General features: G+C 43.7%; 2 protein-coding genes across 6 annotated transcripts in view; both read right to left on the reverse strand.

Moving 5' to 3' along the window:
• The window catches only part of pnpla6 (patatin-like phospholipase domain containing 6), a 225,509-nt gene extending 222,997 nt beyond the window's left edge, over positions 1-2,512 (reverse strand). The window contains exon 1 of one of the 4 annotated variants that reach the window (XM_059992131.1): positions 2,325-2,512. The gene's annotated coding sequence lies outside the window, so the exon portion shown is untranslated. The remainder of the gene's footprint in view (positions 1-2,324) is intronic. The other 3 variants (XM_059992129.1, XM_059992134.1, XM_059992132.1) reach the window with 3 other exon arrangements.
• Positions 2,513-4,988: 2,476 nt separating this feature from the next.
• The window catches only part of LOC132406449 (CD209 antigen-like protein C), a 65,115-nt gene continuing 50,118 nt past the window's right edge, over positions 4,989-19,985 (reverse strand). Inside the window, exons 8-10 of one of the 2 annotated variants that reach the window (XM_059992139.1) lie at positions 17,149-17,300; positions 13,814-13,926; positions 4,989-6,122 (exon numbers count right to left, since the gene is read on the reverse strand). In XM_059992139.1, coding sequence (XP_059848122.1) covers positions 5,978-6,122; positions 13,814-13,926; positions 17,149-17,300 — 410 coding nt within the window. In that variant the 3' untranslated portion in view covers positions 4,989-5,977. The remainder of the gene's footprint in view (positions 6,123-13,813; positions 13,927-17,148; positions 17,301-19,985) is intronic. The other variant, XM_059992138.1, reaches the window with a different exon arrangement.

Genomic DNA, 19,985 nt, shown 5'->3' on the forward strand with positions numbered 1-19,985 from the left:
ATGGTACTTCAGTGGTTGGCCTGATCAGCAACAGTCATGAGTCGGCATAGTAGAGAGGCTTGTTAAATGGTGCAAAAACAACAACCTGAGTCTTAACATGGACAAGGTAAGAGATTATTGTGGACTCAGCAAGTTGCAGCTTGATGGCTTGCCACTGCACATCAATGGCTCTATCACAGAGAAAGTGAAGAGTACCAAGTTTTTTGGTGTGCACATACCCGATGATCTAACCTAGAGCCACAACAGCTCCTCTTTAGTTAAGAAGGCACAGTGGCATCTACACTTTCTCAGCAGTTTGAGGCATGGGAGGCTCTCTGCCCCCACTTAACAACTTTCTACAGGAGCACCATCGAGAGTGTTTTGTCCGACTGCATCATTGTGTGGTACGGAAGCTGCAATGCCACAGACCACAAGACCTTACAGAGGATAGTAAAAACCACCAAGAGGATTGCCAGAGTCTTCCTCCTACCCCACCTTCCCATTTATGATATGTACCGAAAACAATGAATATGAAGAGTCCAAAGCATCATTGAGGATCCCTACCATCCATCCCACAATCTCTTTAACACACTACCATCAGGAAAGACGTACAGGAGCATCAGGACTCGATCAGCCAGACTGGGTAACAGCTTCTCCCCACCCTCCCAGGCTGTGAGACTAATGAATACCCTACCACCACCAAGGTCTCGTCACTAGGACAGCGAGCTGTTTACCATACAGTTTATTGTTTACCTGTGCTGTGCATTTCACACCCATTTTGTATTTTATTTATGAACTTACTTTTTGCAATATTTTGTTTTATGTGCTGAGGGTGAGATACATGTTGAAGGTGAACTGCGGTCAGGAGGAATGTTTTTTATTTAATGTGCACAGTCAGATGACAATAACGCAAAATGGGCTGGAGGAACTCAGTAGGTCAGGCAGCATCTATGGAAGGAAATTGACAGTTGACATCTCGGGGCCAAAGCCCTTATTCAAGAATGAAAAAGAGAGGGCAAAAGTCAGAATAAAAGAGAGGGGAGAGGGAAGGAGTGTTTACTGGCAAGTGTTAGATAAATGCAGGTAGCACAGGGAAGGTGGGTGCACGAGGGGGGAGGAGGAGGGAGGGGGGGGAGGGGAGGGAAGAAGAATGCAATAAGTTCAGAGGTGCCAGATGGATAGCTGCTTGCAGTTACATATCAACTTGACCAGTTGGGCTAAACAGTAGTACAATTCACTCAGCTTCCTGCTGACATAATGTCAAAGCATTATTCTGAGGATTCAGCTTTTTCTTCACATTGTCCATGCAAACACAACCACACCGTACTATTACATGCACCTCTGCTGAGAGACCCAAATGGTGTCACTTCACTAAAAGGCACAGCTGCCTACTCCAATTCTCTGCTTGCTGTCAATGTAAATCTTCTTAACAAGTACATAAATAATCAATTGTAAACGTCATCTTCTGATCACTTTTCATCTTATTCTTAATAATACAAGCAGATCTGTAAATAATAAATTCTACTGTAATGTATAATGTCTACACAGAAATATCTTAGATCCCAGAAGTAAAGCTAAGGAAACAAAGTGTGGTCCATTTGCTGTAGAATAAAACAAAACTACAGGCCACCTAGCTAAGTGTCAGCTTCAAACTTCCACTTAAACGCAGAGTCCTGCATATTCTGCAGAACCAAGCAAGAACACGGACACAATCAGGTTGCATGACGGATGACAGGGGACGCATGAAACAGCCAGGACTACACATTGGAGAGCAGAGGGTTGAGATTCTGTGGAGGGGGTGGGAGCGAGAGCATAAAGGGGAATGGAGGTGAAATATTGAGGCAAAAGGCAGGGAGAGACGACATTGGAGTCAGAGGACGATAGGTAGGTTGAGGCTGTAACACTGACAGAGACAGGGGTCATGGGTCAAAGGATAGAGAGTAATAGGGTCTGCAGTTGGCGCTTGTCAGAACATGACAGGGGTTGTTGGAGTGGAGGGTCAAAGGGCGAAGAAGACAGTGGTCGGGTCCGGTGCAGTTTTGTGTGAGTTAATGCTCGTCGGCGGGAGATAGGCGAGGGCTTGGGGGAATAGGGTGGGGTCAGGCAAGGTGAAGGGGCGAGCGTTCGCGGTGGAAGGTGGTCAGGGAGGGAGAAGGTTTGGGAAATAGGATGGGGAGTGGACTAGGTGACGGGGAAATGGGGTTGAGGGGCGTGTTCTAGTCAGCCCAGCCCGGATCGTCATCTAGACCCGCCCCCAGCCAATCTCTGGCGATACCCGGGCTATAAAAACTCTTCCCTCCGCCAAACCACGACGCTCGCACAGCCGACAATCCCACTGCACCTACCAGACCGCTCTCGCCGTCACAATGCCCTCTGCAGCCTCTTGTCACATCACCTGGCCAGCGCACCGGAAACAAACGCCCCAACAGCTGACTGTCGGCGCTTTCAGCCAATAAAAAATCAGCATGCAGTTGCGATTGGCAGGCGTTGAACCAATGAAAATACAAAGTGACTTTTAATTGACAGCGTATCTATCAACAAATAAACCGCAGACTCGCATCGTCATCCAATGCTGGTGGAGAAAGGGCGGGGTTGTGCTTGAGTGACAGTCAGTGTGCAAGGATGCTGCGGTGTGCGATGCAGGAATCGCTATCTTGGTTCTTTTCCGCAACGAGGGCGGTTTACCAGCAAAAATTGTAAGCACGGCCAAACACCGCTGGAGATAGCGAGCCCAAATTCTTGGATGCCAGAATCTGACTCGTAGAAAGAGAGTGCAGATGCTGGAATCTAGTGCCGCAAATAATTCTACTGGAGGAACTCAGCAGGCCAGGCAGTATCTATAGAAAAACGTAAACAGTCAACGTTTCGGGCCGAAACCCTTCATCACAGGACACATCATGCAAGAGTTGTCGAATTTTCGGGTCTAATCCCTGCACCGCCTTTGCTGCTTCATCCGCTGAACTCCTCCAGCAAATCGCTTGTTACATTAAAACACAGAATGCTGAAAATATTCCGAAAGGGTTTGGGTCCCAGAACTGCTACCTCACCCACAAGGGTACTGACTGAGGTGTACCGACCCGGAAGTGGGCGACACATTTTTAGTCTGTAGCCCACTGCACCGGCATAACGAGGCTCAACACAAGCTTAAGGAACGGCACTCACCTTCGGTCAGAGCCTGTTACAAGCTTCTGGACCCAATATTGAATTCTCCAGCTTTAGGTAACTTTCTGAACTACAGGGTGAAGTTGGCCAGGTTAGGTTCCTTATGATTTAGTGAATGAGTGGAAATCTTACAGAAACATTTAACATCAGGAGAGGCATGATTAAGGTGAATGGTAACAAGTCTTTTTCCCAGGGTAAGGGAGTTCAAAACTAGGGGACATAGAACTAGGTAGGGTGAGAAGAGGTTTAAGAGGGAACTGAGGGACAACACTTTACCGCAGAGGGCGGTGAATATATGGAATGAGCTGCCAGAGGAAATGGTTGAGGCAGGTATTATTTAAGAAGCTCTTGAATAGGGACATGCTATAACTGATATGGACATAAACTTGGGACTGACTGGGTGGGCACTATGGTCAACGTGAATTTATTGGACTGAAGGCCCTTTGTTCATGTTTAATTGGACTACCAGACAACATAGGAACAGAATTAAGCCATTCGGCCCATTGAGTCTGCTCCACTGTTCTCCTGCCTTCTCAATGTAACCTTTTTGATACCCTAGCTAATCAAGAATCTTCAACTTCTGCTTTAAGTATAACCAATGAATTGGCCTTCACAGTCGTCTGTGGAAACAAATTCAGATTAACCACTCTGAATTGCTAAAGAAGTTCCTCCTCACTTCTATTCTAAAGTGGCATCCTTGTACTCAATTATCTTGTACTGTGCCATATGGTCCTAGACTCACCTACTACAGAAAACATCCTCACCACATCTACCCTTAAGCCTTTCAATATTCAATAGATTTCAATGAGATTTCCCCCCCCCCCCCCAACATCATTGTTCTAAACTGAATGTGGACTTAGAGCCATCAAATGCTTCTCCTGAGCCTTTCATTCCGGGGATCACTCCCATGGACGTTCTCTGGAACACCAATGCCAGCACATCTTTTCATAGATAAGGGATTCAAAACTGCCCACAGTATTTCCAAGTGCAATCTGGCCAATGCCGTATAAAGCCTTAACATTACATCTTTGCTTTCATCTTCTAGTCCTCTAGCATGAAAAACATTGCATTTGCTTTTTTTACTACCAATTCAATCCATAAGTTCACCTGTAGGGAAATGTGCACTTGGGACCCGAGTCATCCCAACCACAAACTGTTCCAGTTGTGACCATCTGGGGAATGGTTCTGCAGCATACAAACCAGGACCAACAGGCTCCAGGACAGTTTCTTCCACCAGGCCATCAGACTGATTAATTCACGCTGATACAATTGTATTTCTATGTTATGTTGACTGTCCTGTTGTATATTCTATTACAAATTAATATAAATTGCACGTTGCAAATTCAGACAGAGATGTAACGTAAAGATTTTTACTTCTCATGTACGTGAAAGATGTAAGTAATAATTCAGTTCACTAGGACATCCAAGTTCCTTTACACCTCTGATTTCTGAATTTTTTTCTCCATTTGGAAAATAGTCTACAACTTTATTCCAAAGTGCATGACCATACACTTCCCTACACTATCTCCCATCTGTCCAAGTGCTTTTGCAGGCTCCTTGCTTCCTCGACACTACCTGCCTCTCCATCTGTTTTTGTATCATCCACAAACATGGGCACAAAGCCATCAATTCCATCATCCGGATCATTGACATATAACATAAAAGGAAGCAGTCCCATCACCGACCCCTGCAGAGCACCACTAGTTACTGGCAGCCAACCGGAAAAGGCCAAATTTATTTCCACTCTTTGCCTCCTGCCAGTCAGCCGATCTTCTAACCATGCTCATATATTTGCTGTGAGTGATATGAATATGGGAAATGAATGCTGTTCTTCCTACTCTTCAAGCATTCAATGGATATGAAAGTTGGGTGGGGTGTTAGAGGGACTGCAAACCTGTTCGTCAATAACACAGTCTGAATGAATTTTTGCTTTTGTCATATCCAGATGGAACTCTTCCGAGGATTTTGTCCATTTCACTAACATTCGCTTTAATGATTAATTACCACTAAATACTTGAGGAAACAACATACACGGACCAATGGTATTTTGATTTCCTTTATTGAATTGGTCTGATCCACAGTGTAAACATTCACAAAAGGCAATAGTTACATTCTTCCAAACAGAGAGATTAAAACTGCATTTGAAACAAAATGTATGTACGTTTGGACGTCGGGGGATTTTACTTTGCTGACTACCGACGCTTCACTTGATCATGGCCTCTATTTGCAGCCTGTGCATATCTGATCGGCAGAATACAAAACAAATGATCCATTGAAAGGCTATTTCATAATCTTGGAGCACAGTTCTGTAAGTAGGGAGTGATCACATGATCTGTGTCATGTGATTACTATGGGTACGCTCATTCCACACGAACAGACAGTTCAGCAACGTGATAAATATAATTGGAGCAGGGTGAATGTCACACTACAGCTGCAGTATGCCGCAAAGAGAGCCGCAGACTCTCACATTAGCTTACTGTATATCAGGAAGACTCTTATCTTTTGGTACAGTACACATCTGAAGGAAACTTAGATTCTCGCTAAAGAGAAATAGACATGAAAACCCTCTGATACCGTTTGTGGCAAAGTCATCAGAGCGAGCATTGCAGTGATAGATAAAGCACAATAAAGGGAACATTAAATACTGTATTCTTAGGTTAAAAGAAGCACTCTAGCTGCAGAATTAAATTCCATCAATGGCCATTGAATAGGCTGGAAATGTCAGCTTCTTTTGCTAGGTTTGACAGAACTAAGTTCAAGATGACAATTTTATCTGGTGTTTAGACACAGGAGCAGAAAATATGTTAAAAACAAAAGACTTTAGCTCAGTAAAGAATTATTTAAAATGACAGAACACAGGTCGTTCACAGATGAAATTAACTCTTTCATTGCATGAACGAGCAACCCAATTCCCATAACGATTTGTAGTCGCACATGTTTCAGAATTTGCAATGCTTCTTGGCTCATCAGAGGACCAAAACCTAAGTAAAAAAAATAACATGGGTGAGAGTGCTTGTATCTTCTGTGACTTCAGGATGAATCAAAGCAGCTCACAGTTAATTATAAACACAAGAATTTCTGCGGATGCTGGAAATCGGGAGTAACACCCACAAAAGACTGTTGTAAACAGAGTGTCAGGCTTTCTCAATAGCAATGTTATACAAAAGCAAAGCAGCTCAAAAACACACTCAGATTCAGCAGGTGTGGCATTTCCTTTGTAAATACACTTTTGCCCTGCTTGACTAAATGTAAATCTTCAAAATATTTATCATTCTCCTTAATTATAGACAGAATAGTTTCCCTGCAGACTGCTTTTCCTTGGGACTTCCTCTTTCATCTTCCTTATATAGTGGAGTAGCATGTGGAAATTGCCAGCCTAAAGAAGTGCTCATGAGTCATGAAAAAATTATGTGGAAAAAATTAAATGCAGATGCTGCAAACCTGAAACGAAAACAGAATTCTGGAAGCACACAGCGCCTGTGAGGGGAGGGTTAATGGATAGCATTGGGTTAATGCTGCATGCTTTTTTGTTAAATGTGTATTTACAGCATTTTCTTTTTTCTCATGAAAAATTGTTGTTAGCTCAACTGATTTTTTTTTTAAACCCATATACAGTTGGTGGGAAAAGTAAGTGCTAGGGGGTGGTTGGGAAACTGGGAGACTGGTCATAGATAGAGCAGGAGGCTCAATGTATGGCCTACATTTAGTAACAGTAGCAAGTGATGAAGACCTGGGATGGGGCATAGCAATGAGAGACCCAGCCTTCCTCATTTCGCAGTGGAAACCAAACTGATATCACTCTATGAATTGGCAAGCAGTGGAGGAGGAATCTGATTTGTGAGGACCAATAAGATACTTTCTACATTATTTTATTTCTTTGAGTGCAGTAGCTGGTGCTTAAAGTTGTAGAAAGTTCTAAGTATAACCGGAAGGTTACATTAAAGGGGGTAACTAAGTGTAGAGTTTTAGAGCATATCAGAATCTGTGATGTGCTCCTTCTGTGTGGATATGTGGGAATTAGAGAGACTTCTAGTGCCCTCGTGCCCTGAAATGTGCCGACTGACCATATTGCACAGCTGCAGATGGACTCGCAATGGAGTCTTTGTGAAGTCGAGGACATTGTGGACAGCACATTTAATGAGCTGGTCACACGATGAACAGGCAGAAAGAGTAGCAAGACTGGCGGGCACAGGTAAATAATGTGGAAGCAGGGGGGACAAATCCATAGCTGCCTGAAAGTGGATAGGACGGTAAAGGCCTACGACATGCTTAAACACAAGAGGTTTTGCAGATGCTGGAAATACACACACAAAATACTGGAGGAACTCAGCAGGTTAAAGCAGCATTTATGGAGGGGTATAAACAGTCGATGTTTTGGGCCAAGACCATTCATCAGGACTGCAAAGGACGTGGGGGAGAAGCCTGAATAAGAAGGTGAGGGTAGGAGGAGGAGTAGAAGCTGGCAAGTGATAGGTGAAAGTTGGTGAGGGAGAAGGAGGGTAGGTGGGAGAGCGGGATTGAAGTGAGAAGACCATAAGACATAAAAACAGAATTAGGCCATTCAGTCCATTGAGTCTAGTCCGCCATTCCATCATGGTTATTTATTTTCAGTCCCAACCCCATTCTCCCGTCTTCTACCCATAATCTTTGACGCTTTTACTAATCAAGAATCTATAAACCTTTGCTTTAAATATACAGTACTAAAAGAACTGAACAACAGAGCTTTCTGTGGAACTGAATTCCACAGATTCACCAACATCTGGCTAAAGAAATCTCTTGTCACCTCTGTTCCAGAGGGATGTCCTTGTATACTAAGGCTGTGCCCTCTGGCCCTAGACTTCCCTACTATAGGAAGCATCCTCTCCATGTCCATTCTAACTGGGTCTTTCAAGATTCAATAGGTTTCAATGAAATACCCCCTCATTCTTCTAAACTCCAGTGGGTACAAGTCCAGAGCCATCAAATGCTCCTCATTTGTTAACTCTTTCATTCCTGGGATCATTCTCCTGGACCCTCTCCAGTGCCAGCATGTCCTTTCTTAAGCAGCCCAAACCTGCTTGCAATACGTCGTGCAGTCTCACCAATGCCTTATGAAGCCTCAGCTGGCAGGTGATAGGTGGAAGAGATAAGGGCTGCAGAAGAAGAAATCTGATAGGAGAGGAGAGTGGACCATGGGAGAAAGGGAAGGATGTGTGCTTGCCTTCTTCGCTTAGCGTGGTGAACTACATATACCTGTCTGGACACGCCCCTCTGCAGACTGCTCCTGTGATTCCTCCCACAGACCCCTGTATAAAGGCGGTTGGAGGCACTGCTCCTCCCTCAGTCTCCAGGATGTTGTGTGGTGGTCTCTTGCAGCTGATAAAAGCCTATCGTTCGCCTCCCGTCTCCGAGAGTCATTGATGGTGCATCACTTAGGAAGTCATGTTACAGCTGGGTGAAACGTTTATATTGCTGCAACATGACATTTGAGATTTTGTGTGCATTTCTGGTCACAGCATTTCAGGAAGCATTTGGAGTGCTTTCATGAGTTGAATCTTTGGAGAGGTTGCAGAAGAGGGTTACCAGGATGAGGAGAGGCATTGGAGATGTTGCAAAGGAGGTTTACCTGGGTGATTAGAATCTTTGGAGAGGTTGCAGAAGAGGTTTACCAGGATGCTGCCTGGATTTGAGAGCACTAATTATAAGGAGAGGTTGGATTGCTGGGTTCTCTCTGGAGCACTGGAGGCTGAAGAGTGAGTTGGTAAAATATGAGAGGCATAGATAGGGTTGAGAATCAGAGACTTTTCCCAGACTGGAAATGACAAATACTAGTGGGAGTAGGCGTAAAGTTAAAGGGAGATAATTCAAAGGAGTTATGCAAGGCATTTTTTTTTCTATACACAGAGTGTGACAGGGGAGGTGATGGAAACAGGTAAGATAGCAAGGTTTAGGAGGCTCCTAGATAGACACGTAAGCAGGCAGGAATAGAGGAATGTAGACCATGTAGTCCGATGGGATTAGTGGCATTGGCACGGAAATAGTGCGGCAAAGGGCCTGCTCCTGTACTGATCGGAGCTCCATATTCTCCTGAGGGAAAAGCAGCAATATTTGGGTTAACAGCACCACCAACAGGATGGGTGTGAAAAGACTGGGGGACGTATAGTGATAGGGGACTCAGTTTCATGGAATAGCAGGCAGGCCTTCCTGTGGCAGTGCGTGAAGTTCTTGCACAACATGGTATCTTAGTGCCTCAGTCTCAGAGTGGATGAAGTTCTGAGAGGAGACATCAACCAGAGGTCATGGTCACGTTGGTACCAATGAAGGGCACAAAGAACGCCACCATGCACCCTACGGTCTCTTTAACCCACGACCATCAGGAAGGAGGTAAAGGAGCATGAGGATGAGGACTGCCAGACTGGGCAACAGCTTCTACCCTCAGGCTGTGAGACGAATGAATACCCTGCCACCACTGAGGTCAGCGAGCTGTTTACTGCATACTGAACTGAACTGTTTAGCTTTGCTGTGCTTTACTACGTGTTTTGAATTATACATTATCAACATGTATAGTTCAATATTTCTGGCATGTGATATGTTGTTTGTGGTCTGGAGGAACGTTGTTTCATTTGGTTGTATATATGTACAGTCAGATGATATTAAACTTGAGCAACACACACAAAATGCTGGCGAAACACAACAGGCCAGGCAGCATCTACAGGAAGAAGTGCAGTCACCGTTTCAGGCCGACGTTCCTCGTGTTTGCATAATAAACTTGAACTTGAAATAGGCAGAGAAAGGGATGATGCCTTGCAGCATGAACTTAAGGTTTCAGGTGGCAGATTAAAGAGCAGGGTCTCTAGTTGTAGTCACTAGTTTACTTCTGGTGCCACCAGTCAATGAGTATAGGGGTAGGAGAATGAGTCAAATGTGACTAAAGGACTAGTTCTGTGGTTGTGGGAATTAGGGAGACTTCCAGTGTCTGTAGTGAACACATGTGCAGGAAATGCAGCGTGCCGCTTCCCCTGTAGACTAACTGCAGACATTGTGCTCTGGTTTGACAATTTACATCCGCAGGAATGTGAAAAACTGCAAAGATCTTCAACTTTCACTTCAGGGAGCCTCTTCCGCACTGACAGTCAATACCGGGGCACCTCACGAATGCATACTTAGCTCACTGCTCTACTCTTTTACACTCATGACTGTGTGGCTAAGCACGGTCATACACCGTCTATAAATCCACAGATGTTGTCAGTTAAGATCTCAGATTGCAATGAGGAGATATACAGAAAGGAGATAGATTAGCTGGCTGAGGAGTGTCACAACAGCAATCTTACACTCAGCGTAACTGGGACCAAGTCATTGATTGTAGATTTCAGGAAGGGGAATTTGGGAGTACATGAACCAGATCTCATTGAGGGGTCAGCGTTAGAAAGGGTGAGCCATTTCGTGTTCCTGAGTGTGAACATTTCAGAGGATCTATGCTGCACCCAACACAAATTTGCAATCACAAAGAAGGCATTACGGCAGCTCAGCTTGTTAGGAGTTTGAGGAGATTTGCCAGGTCACCGAAGATTCTTGCTAATTTCTTTAGAGGTACAGTGGAGAGTGTTCAGAGCGGTTGCATCTCAGCGTGGTATGGCAGCTCCAGTGTATCAGAGGAGGCTGCAGAGGGTCATAGATTCTGCCAGCTCTTATCGGGCATACAAACTATGTAAGTGCAGCATGGTAACACTAGCAGGCTGCCAGTAAAATCCTTGCTAATTTGATTTGATGCAAAATTATGCATTTCATTCAATGTTTTGATAAAAAATTTGACAAATAAAGTTAATCTTAAAAAAAAACCTTCCCCTCCATCAAAAATATCTTCAGGAGGCAATATCTCAAGAAGTTGGCACTATCAATGTGGACTCTCCCCAATTGGGACATGCCCCCTTCATGTTACTACCATCATGGAGGAGGCACAGGAGCCTCACACTCAAGTGATTTAGGGACAGCTTCTTACCCACTGATTTCTGAATGGTTCATGAATTCATGAACACCACCTTGTTATTCCTTATTGCAATAGTTATTAATTTTATAATTTATAGCAATTTTAAGTCTTTGTACTATACTGCTGCTACAAAAAGAACAAATTTCATATCATGTAAAACAGTAAATGAAAAACTGATTAGGATTCTGAAGAGTAGAAGAATCAGCCCAACACATCGTGGGCACATCCTTCCCCATCATCAAAAGTATTTACATGAGGATTGTATCAAAATGGCAACATCTATCATCAAAGATCCCAACTATATCTGGGTTATTCATCTTCTTGCAGCTACCAACTGGCAAGAGATACAGTCCTCAAGACCAATTCAAGAGCAAGAACAATTACTTCTATTCAACCATTCAGTTCATGAACCAATCTGCATAGTATTAATCACTGCAATGCTACGAATGCTTTGAGAATAATAGACTTTATTTCTTATGTTGCTTTCTTGCAATAGTTGTGTACAACATGATTAATTCATGTTTTTCCTGTGAACTTTGTGTTTCTGATGCTATGTGTCTATGATGCTGCTGTGAATAAATCTTTCGTTGTACCAGTGCATATACTGTGTGTGTGTGTGTGTATATATATATATATATATACACACACATACTTGTTATATACATTTATACATACTTGTACTTTAACAGCAATACTATACTTGTGCATATAGGGTGCCACAGTAGCATAGAGGCTAGTATGACACTATTACAGTTTGGGGCATCAGAGCTTAGGGTTCAGTTCTAGCACTGTCTCTAAGGAGTTTTTGGGTTTCCACTGGGCGCTCCGATTTCCTACCACATTCTAAGGAAGCATTGGTTAACATTCTGGGTTAATTGGTGATTCTAAGTTGTCCTGTGACGAGGCTAGTGTTAAATAACTCTGGCTCAAAGGTCTGGAAGGGCCTGTTCTGTGCTGTGCCTCTGAGTAAGTAAGTAAATAAATAAAAACTACCCTTAAAAAAAAGTAACTAAGTAGATAGATAAATAAATGAAATTGGACATTGACTTGCTGGTGTCATGGTCCAGACATTTGACACCAGCAAGACCCCAAACATCCTCCAATCTCATCTCCCTCACCATCCTTTTCACTTGCCTGGACAAGTACACCTGCACAACAGTTAACACCACCCAGGGCAAATCAGATCATTTGTTTAGCACCCCATCCACCACACTAAGCACTGTCTCCACCATCAGCAGAGTTATGGTGTACTGTGTACCATCTAGAATGTGCACAGCAGTTACCTGCACAAGGAACTCTGACAGCAACCTCCCCCCCCCCCCCCACCACCAAACCTGGGACCCCCACTACCGAAAACAAAAGCTCCAGGCATAGGGAACATAACTAAACGAAAAATGCAACTGCTAGAAACCAAATAGAAACAGAAAATGCTGGAAACACTGAACAAGTCAGTCAGCATCTGTGCAGCGCGCAAAAGAATTAACCTTGCGAGTCAGTGACCATTTTTCAGAACTGGGCATGCGCAGTTACTTCAGGCAGCAGGCAGAGGCAAGTTCCCCTCTTTAGCACAAAGTCAAACAACCACATCCCTGTTCCTTCACTGTGGAGGAGTCTAAATCCTAGATCTCCAGTGATTTACCACCACCTTCTCAAGGAAAGTTGGAAACAATGCTTGTAAACAATGGTAATTTGCTGCAAACAGTGTTCTTGTCAATGCTGCTCGCATGTACTACAGGGGCTTTGATCTAAACCCAAGTTAAACTTTGCTAAACTGATTTAGCTGGGAGGGAAATCTTGCAATGCAACACAGAGATAAAGTGTCCCTTTACCATGCAGTCTCATGAGATGAATTAGTTTGCAGACTTCACTATCCTACCAAAAGCCAGGTTCCTTGTTTCTGTTCAAGGCTCTTTCAAAGAGTCAAAGTGTATCCCAGAACATGCTTATGGCAGCAATGCAACTGATAAACGGACAAAGGAAATGAGGAGGGAGAGCTGTGCCAGTCAGGCCCCCTATCCTGAGCCTCAGGGTTGGGGGCAGGGATTCCAGGATCACCTTTGCACCATCCAGAAGCCGCAGATCAGGAACTGCACAGGTTCATGCAGAAACTGATGGGACACTTTATTCCCCTTAAAGGACTGGGGAGATGGGAAATCTGTTCCTTTGTTGAATGTGTGATTAAAATTACCTAAGTATATTTCTCCTGGTTTTGGATAACTTGCCCAGTATAAAGGCCTAGCGGTGGGTGAGGGTGAAGATGATCAACATGTTTGGTTGAATAACAAAATGTCCTGGAGGGGAGAATTGTGGACATTTCAGTTCAAAACCCTGCATCAGGACATTCTACCCCATTATGGCCTTGCACCTTTTCGTTTCCCTGCCCTGCATTTTCTCTGTAGCTCTTACACTTTATTCTGCATTGTTACTGTTTTACCTTATTCTACCTCAATTCACTATGTCATGATTTGTTCTGTTCTAACAGTAAGCAATACGAGTTTTTCACTGTCCCCCTTGGCACATATGACAATGATAAACCAATTCCAATTCCAATGTCTTTTCAATGCAAGGCATGATCCAGCTTTTAGAACAAAACTCATTTCCGTTCGGTCCTGATCATGCTCAGATTTGATTGCACAAAGTATGTCCGACAGCAGAGGATCACATTAACGTACACATCAGGCCGTGCCACAGTAAAAAAGAACTTACTTCTCTGAGGAAGGATAATCGGTACCATCCACCCAGAGCCACGCTCTATCCGAGCTTGAGTTCCTCAGGCCAATCCAATAAGGTGATGCCTTGATCTCGTTTTTAATAAATGCCTGCGGTATAAACAAACTGTGTGAGGCATCCCAAGGTGCGCTAGAATGATTCACTGAAGCTACTATGGGCTACTCTCAGCCTGCTTGCCACTAGTGGCAGGGATGCTGAGCGTCAGACTTCATTGAGACGGAGGTAGAGGGTATGGTAGTTGATCAAGGGTTTAGAGTTCAGCAAGGAGTCAGTGTCACAGGAGGGAAAATCAATAGGATTGAGCAAATAGCAGGATACCGGGGAAAACTAGAACCCAGAATTCATTGTCGGGGAGGTAGGGGAGAGATGGGGTGGGATCAGGTAGTTTTGGAGATGGGATAGAAGGGGTGGGGTGAGGAGAAGGAGCGGGAAATGGTAGAGACTTCCCTCCATTGCAGAATTTAAAGAAAGTTTTATGTGTTTCCTTCTCCTTTTCCTTTTCCAATTCAAATGGTGCTTCGGGGTCCAAACATCTTGAACAAGGTCCGATGGGGGTTACTGCCCTTCAGCCAGAGTGCAAGAAAAACCTCCTCACTCACCTGAAGCTCACCTTTGACATTCAATATTCTGTTCTCTATCTCAATTGTTCAGGGACTACTCTGCACTTCTCCTTCCTGTCCCTCGAGAATGCAAGGCCACAATCAGCATCGCAATGCTGCGGTCATGAACTCTAGCATCTGTATTTTTGTGCCTTCAGACAATTGAATCAATTAATTTGTAGTTTTAAATCCTCTTACAATCTACAAAGTTTGTACAACTGTTAACAGTTCCTCAGTAAATGGAAAATAAAAACACTGTAGATACCAGGAATCTGAAATAAAACTAGAAGATGCTGGAATAGCTCAGCGGGTCAGGCATCAAACGTGGAAAGGGAAATAACTCAGATGCTATCTGGCCTGTTGAGTACTGGAAGGGTGGTAGAGATCCTAGTGGCATAATGCCAAGAGTCAGCAAAACAAAAGAGCGCTCATTGACTTCAAGAACTGTGATAGATGACATGTTGAGGCCTGCATCAATGGTGCTGAGGTAGAAATAGTTGAGAACATCAGGTTGCTAGGTACCTAACAATCTGCCCTGGTCTAGTCTTGTGGATGCCATGGCCAAGGAAGCACACTTATACCTCTAGTTCTTAAGAAAGTTAAGGAAATGCAACATGACCCAGATGACTCTCACCAGTTTTTATCGATTCACCATAGAAATATTATATTTGGATACATCACAGCTTGGTATAGTAACTAATCTGCTCAAGACCACAGAAAAATTGCAGGGTTATGAATGTAGCCAGTCCATCATGTAAACCACCCTCCCCTCCAGTAGTTCCGTTTCTACTCCCTGCTGTCTCGAGAAAGCAGCTAACATGATCATGAGCCGTTCCTACCCTGGTCTTTCCCTCTTCTACCCTCTCTCTTTGGGCAGAGGTTACAAAAGCTAGAGACCATGTTGTACCAGGCTTAAAGACAGCTTCAATCCTGCTGTTATCAGACCTTTGAATGGCCCTTTCAAACATTAAAAGATGACATTTTCCTTATCGTTGCCCTTGCAGTTTGTCTACCTGCACTGTTCTTTCTGTGTAACACTGCATTCTACATTCTGTTTTCCTTTCTATGTCCTTGGTGTGGGGAGTAATCTGGCTGGATGACACCCAAAGCAAAGCTTTTCAGTGTATCTAGGTACATGTGACAGTAATAAAGCAATTCCACTTCTGTTAACACTTCCCCTCTTGTTTGTCTTATTGAACCTTCATTTTCAGTCATGAGTCTAGTTCTGTGGCTCCCAATTAAAATATTGAGGTATTCTCCAAAGATATGGAACAGCTCAGAATTTACCCTTCCCAAAATGAAAATGTATGGGACACTGATTAAGCAAGATACAGTCCTTTATAGAGACCAAATTTACTTATGTACTCAATGTTTGTGGTTGCAAAATTGGAAAATTTGGGTTCAGAATTTCTTCCACTATGGCAAAGGTTGACACAGTACTAGCAAGGGAAGGTGAGCGTGCTGGACAGTAATACTTAGCAAATGTTTGCACGTATGTAATTTTAAATTACTGTTTGTGCTGTCAATGATGTAGATATAACCAGAACTGAACATGCATTCGTCAGCCCCCAGCAGAAGTCAATTATTGGCTAGTTAATGCATGATCACTTGCTGGATGAAGTTAACCTGCATTAGTAGCTCCAGCCTCCAGACGTAAACTCATATAGCATATGCCATTTCTTTATTTGTGACGTGTCTTACACAATATTCCTTGTGCCTTAAGACCATATTATTTTAATGATTTTATTACATGACTGTCTTTTCTTTTTGCTGCTGCTAAATATTCAGTGTGGAACATGCCAGAATTGCTGTCTGTCTCTGTCTCCTGGGTGCAGTATGGAGAGCTACCCTGACGCAGCACTTTTCTTTGATACACTTCGCCAGCTGGCAGTTTGATTCATAGGCTCCCAACATTTCAAAAAGGGATTCTGAGACAAGATGCAAGAGTAATCAGTGTCCAATACATTTTCATTCCAGTTCATGAAAATAGCATTGCTGGAACTGGAATATAAATGCCGGTGTGATCCTTTCAACATGAGGGTACACATAGGTCTGCGCTGAGGGTCAGCCAGCTGGGTGATTCCATGGGATGGAAGATGGTGCAGCAAATTCCTGCTGAAAGAGTGGAGACAGCGCAAGAGGTTACACTGTTTATTGATCTGAATATGATGGATAAACTGCACTAGATAAAAGTAAAGGTGATCTTCTTGTACTGACATATTTTCCTTGATTTTTAATGTTTTAATGTTTCCAAGGAGCAGACGGGGTAAGATGGGTTCACCTTAAGCTTACTTCCCTTGCTAATACTGTGTCAATCTATGCCGTATTGGAGGAAATTCTGTGCCCAAATACTCAAATTTTGCAACCACAAACATTGAGTATATTATTAAGATTGGTCTCTATAAAAGGGTGTGTCTTGCTTAAAGTGATCAGTGTCCCACACATTTTCATTTTGGGAAGGTTAAATTCTGAGCTGTTCCATACCTTTGGAGATGGGGATCTGTAGGCAGCAGAGTAATTCAAAGGATGTACACTGGGCATGAAGTTAATGTGACATCTCTGGTCCTTGAGAGGTTCCTCAGAGCTGATCCCATTCTCCTGTGTTGTTTTGCTGGGACTCATCCTGATCAAATGGGGAAGTACTGGCTTGGGTTGGGTCCTTGGCTGAAGGAGTTAGGGACTCCGAAGACTTACCTTGAGTTGAGTTCATACCTGTTTGTCAGAACGGTCAATCACAACCAAGTTGCCCATTTGTGAAGTGCAAAACATCTGGGATGATGTCCAATTTTCCGTGTTTGGTGAGAAGTAGTAACATTTCTGACCAAATAATGTCCACTGGAAGGGGCACTCAAACCGGGGCCGGCCTGTGAAGAACAATCAGTCACCAATCTGCCCAGGAGAGCAGGAACAATGCAGACCAGAACACAAAACATTCCTCGGTGCTGGGATCTCTCCTTGCTTTGTTCACATACCCTATGGTTGGGTGCAAAATGATAGGAGTCTAGGAAACAGGAAAGAATTGAGCAGTGCTGGGAGTTAGACTGAAGATAATACTGACCCAGGACTTCACACAGAGGGAAAAAGTACTCCCTCTCCTCCAGTGCAACTCCCAGTTTACTTGTGAAAGAAAATTGTGTTCTCTTTGAGTACCGAGAATAACTCCACAGACAGACAGACATACTTTATTGATCCCGAGGGAAACTGGATTTCGTTACAGTTGTACCAGCCAAGAATAGTGTAGAAATATAGCAATATAAAACCATAAATAATAATAAGTAAATTAATCCAAGTAGAAATAAGTCCAGGACCAGCCTATTGGCTCAGGGTGTCTGACACTCCGAGGGAGGAGTTGTAAAGTTTGATGGCCACAGGCAGGAATGACTTCCTATGACACTCAGTGTTGCATCTCGGTGGAATGAGTCTCTGGCTGAATGTAATCCTGTGCCTAATCAGTACATTATGGAGTGGATAAGAGACATTGTCTAAGATGGCATGCAACTTGGACAGCATCCTCTTTTTAGACACCACAGTCAGAGAGTCCAGTTCCACCCCCACAACGTCACTGGCCTTACAAATGAGTTTGTTGATTCTGTTGGTGTCTGCTACCCTCAGCCTGCTGCCCCAGCACACAACAGCAAACATGATTGCACTGGCCACCACAGACTCGTAGAACTTCCTCAGCATCGTCCCTTGAATTCTGCACAAAGTTTCTCTGATGGACTTCCATTAACATGGTGAGACAGCCTGTCTGCTTAATAGTAAACCTTTGTACATCACTGATCACCTTCCGGCGGGAATACCAGTTACGGGCACCCCTTCTAGGGAAGCTGCTTGTGGACAATACTGAGAATATAAGTTGGAATGGCATGAGGGTGGTGTCTACAGAGACCAGACAGACTTTGACCCTTGCAGCAGACAGAGTCAGGGTGCTGTTTAATAGAAGCTACAATTTAGAAGGACTGATCCTGAAGGGTTGGTCCAACTTCCTGCTCTTTCCCCTGACCCTCGCGACCACAATTTATTTCAGCAAACAACTTATGTTACTGAATCTGCATTCAGTTATTTAAAGTGAATGATTTACGTGAAGGACTGATGGATAACCTAGGAGAAACCCCTGCGGTTAATAATAACAGAGTTGGGGGAAAGGTAAGGAGGCTTCCTGTCCCTGTGTGAGAGGCCACATTCTGGAATCTGTGGACTGAAAGATGCTGAACACAGATTCAGTCAAGAAAATCATTCACTCAAAATAATTAAATGCAGATTCAGTCACATGAAGGTACTGAATATAGATTCAGTAACATAAATTATTCATTAAACTTAAATTGAGATGGTGAGGTTTACAGGGCCTGGGGAAACAGCAGGAAAGTGGGACAGGTCTGGACTGGCCCCCTCAGACATATACCCAGACATCAGATTCATGTCTGGAAGGGACTTATTTGGAGCAGAAGCAGTTGAAGGGTGTGGGGGATGGGGTGGGGTGGCGGAGGTGATGTGCAAAATTCCTGGGATAAAGGGGGATTCGAGATGCGATGGAGAGTCAGGCCTAGGGTCTTAATGAATGTAGCAAGGTATCTGATTCGCCTTGGCACCTGTGGTTGGGGTTCAAGCTTTGATGACCAAGAGGAATGTGTCTGGGAATACATCCAAAAAAAGGTCCAACTCTATCAGTATGGCATGTGCCACTGGCTTTGTGAGTTAAGTTCATAACCCTGAACTTTGGACAATTAAAGATAAAGGTAATGAAATCATAGGGTCTGCACAGAGAGTCAGGAATCTCACAAGGTTGTTGGAAAAGATCCTGAGAGGCAGGATTTATGAGCATTTGGAGAGACATAATCTGATTAGGGATAGTCAGGATGGTTTTGTCAAGGGCAGGTCACGCCTTATGAGCCTAATTTAATTCTTTGATGATGTAACAAAACACATTGATGAAGGCAGAGCAGTGGATGTACTGTATATGGATTCAGAAAGTTAAGGGGCATGGGATCCGAAGAGACCTTGCTTTGTGGATCCAGAATTGGCTAGTCCACAGAAGGCAAAGGGCGGTTGTAGATGGTTTATATTCTGCATGGAGGATGGTGACCAGTGGTGTTCTGCAGGGATCTGTTCTGGGACCTCTGTGATTTTAATAAATGACCTGCATGAGGAAGTAGAGGGGTGGGTTAATAAGTTTTCTGATGACACAAAAGTTGGGATTGTTGTGGATAGTCTGGAGGCTTGTCAGAAGTTACAGTGGGACATCGATAGGATGCAGAACTGGGTTGAGAAATAGCAGAAGGAGTTCAACCCTGTTAAGTGTGAAGTGGTTCAATTTTGTAGGTCAAATTTGAAGACAGAGTATAATATTAATGGTAAAACTCTTTGCAATGTGGAGAATCAGCGGGATCTTGGAGTCCATGTGCATGGGGAACTCAAAGCTGCAACGCAGATTGACGATGTTGTTAAGAAGATGTATGGTGTGATGGTCTTCATCAACCATGGGATTGAGTTCAAGAGCTACGAGGTAATGTTAAAGTTATATAAGACCTTATTTTGAAGGACAGTGTTCA

Source organism: Hypanus sabinus, chromosome 16 (assembly GCF_030144855.1).
Source record: "Hypanus sabinus isolate sHypSab1 chromosome 16, sHypSab1.hap1, whole genome shotgun sequence".
In the NCBI taxonomy this organism is placed as follows: Eukaryota; Metazoa; Chordata; class Chondrichthyes; order Myliobatiformes; family Dasyatidae; genus Hypanus; species Hypanus sabinus.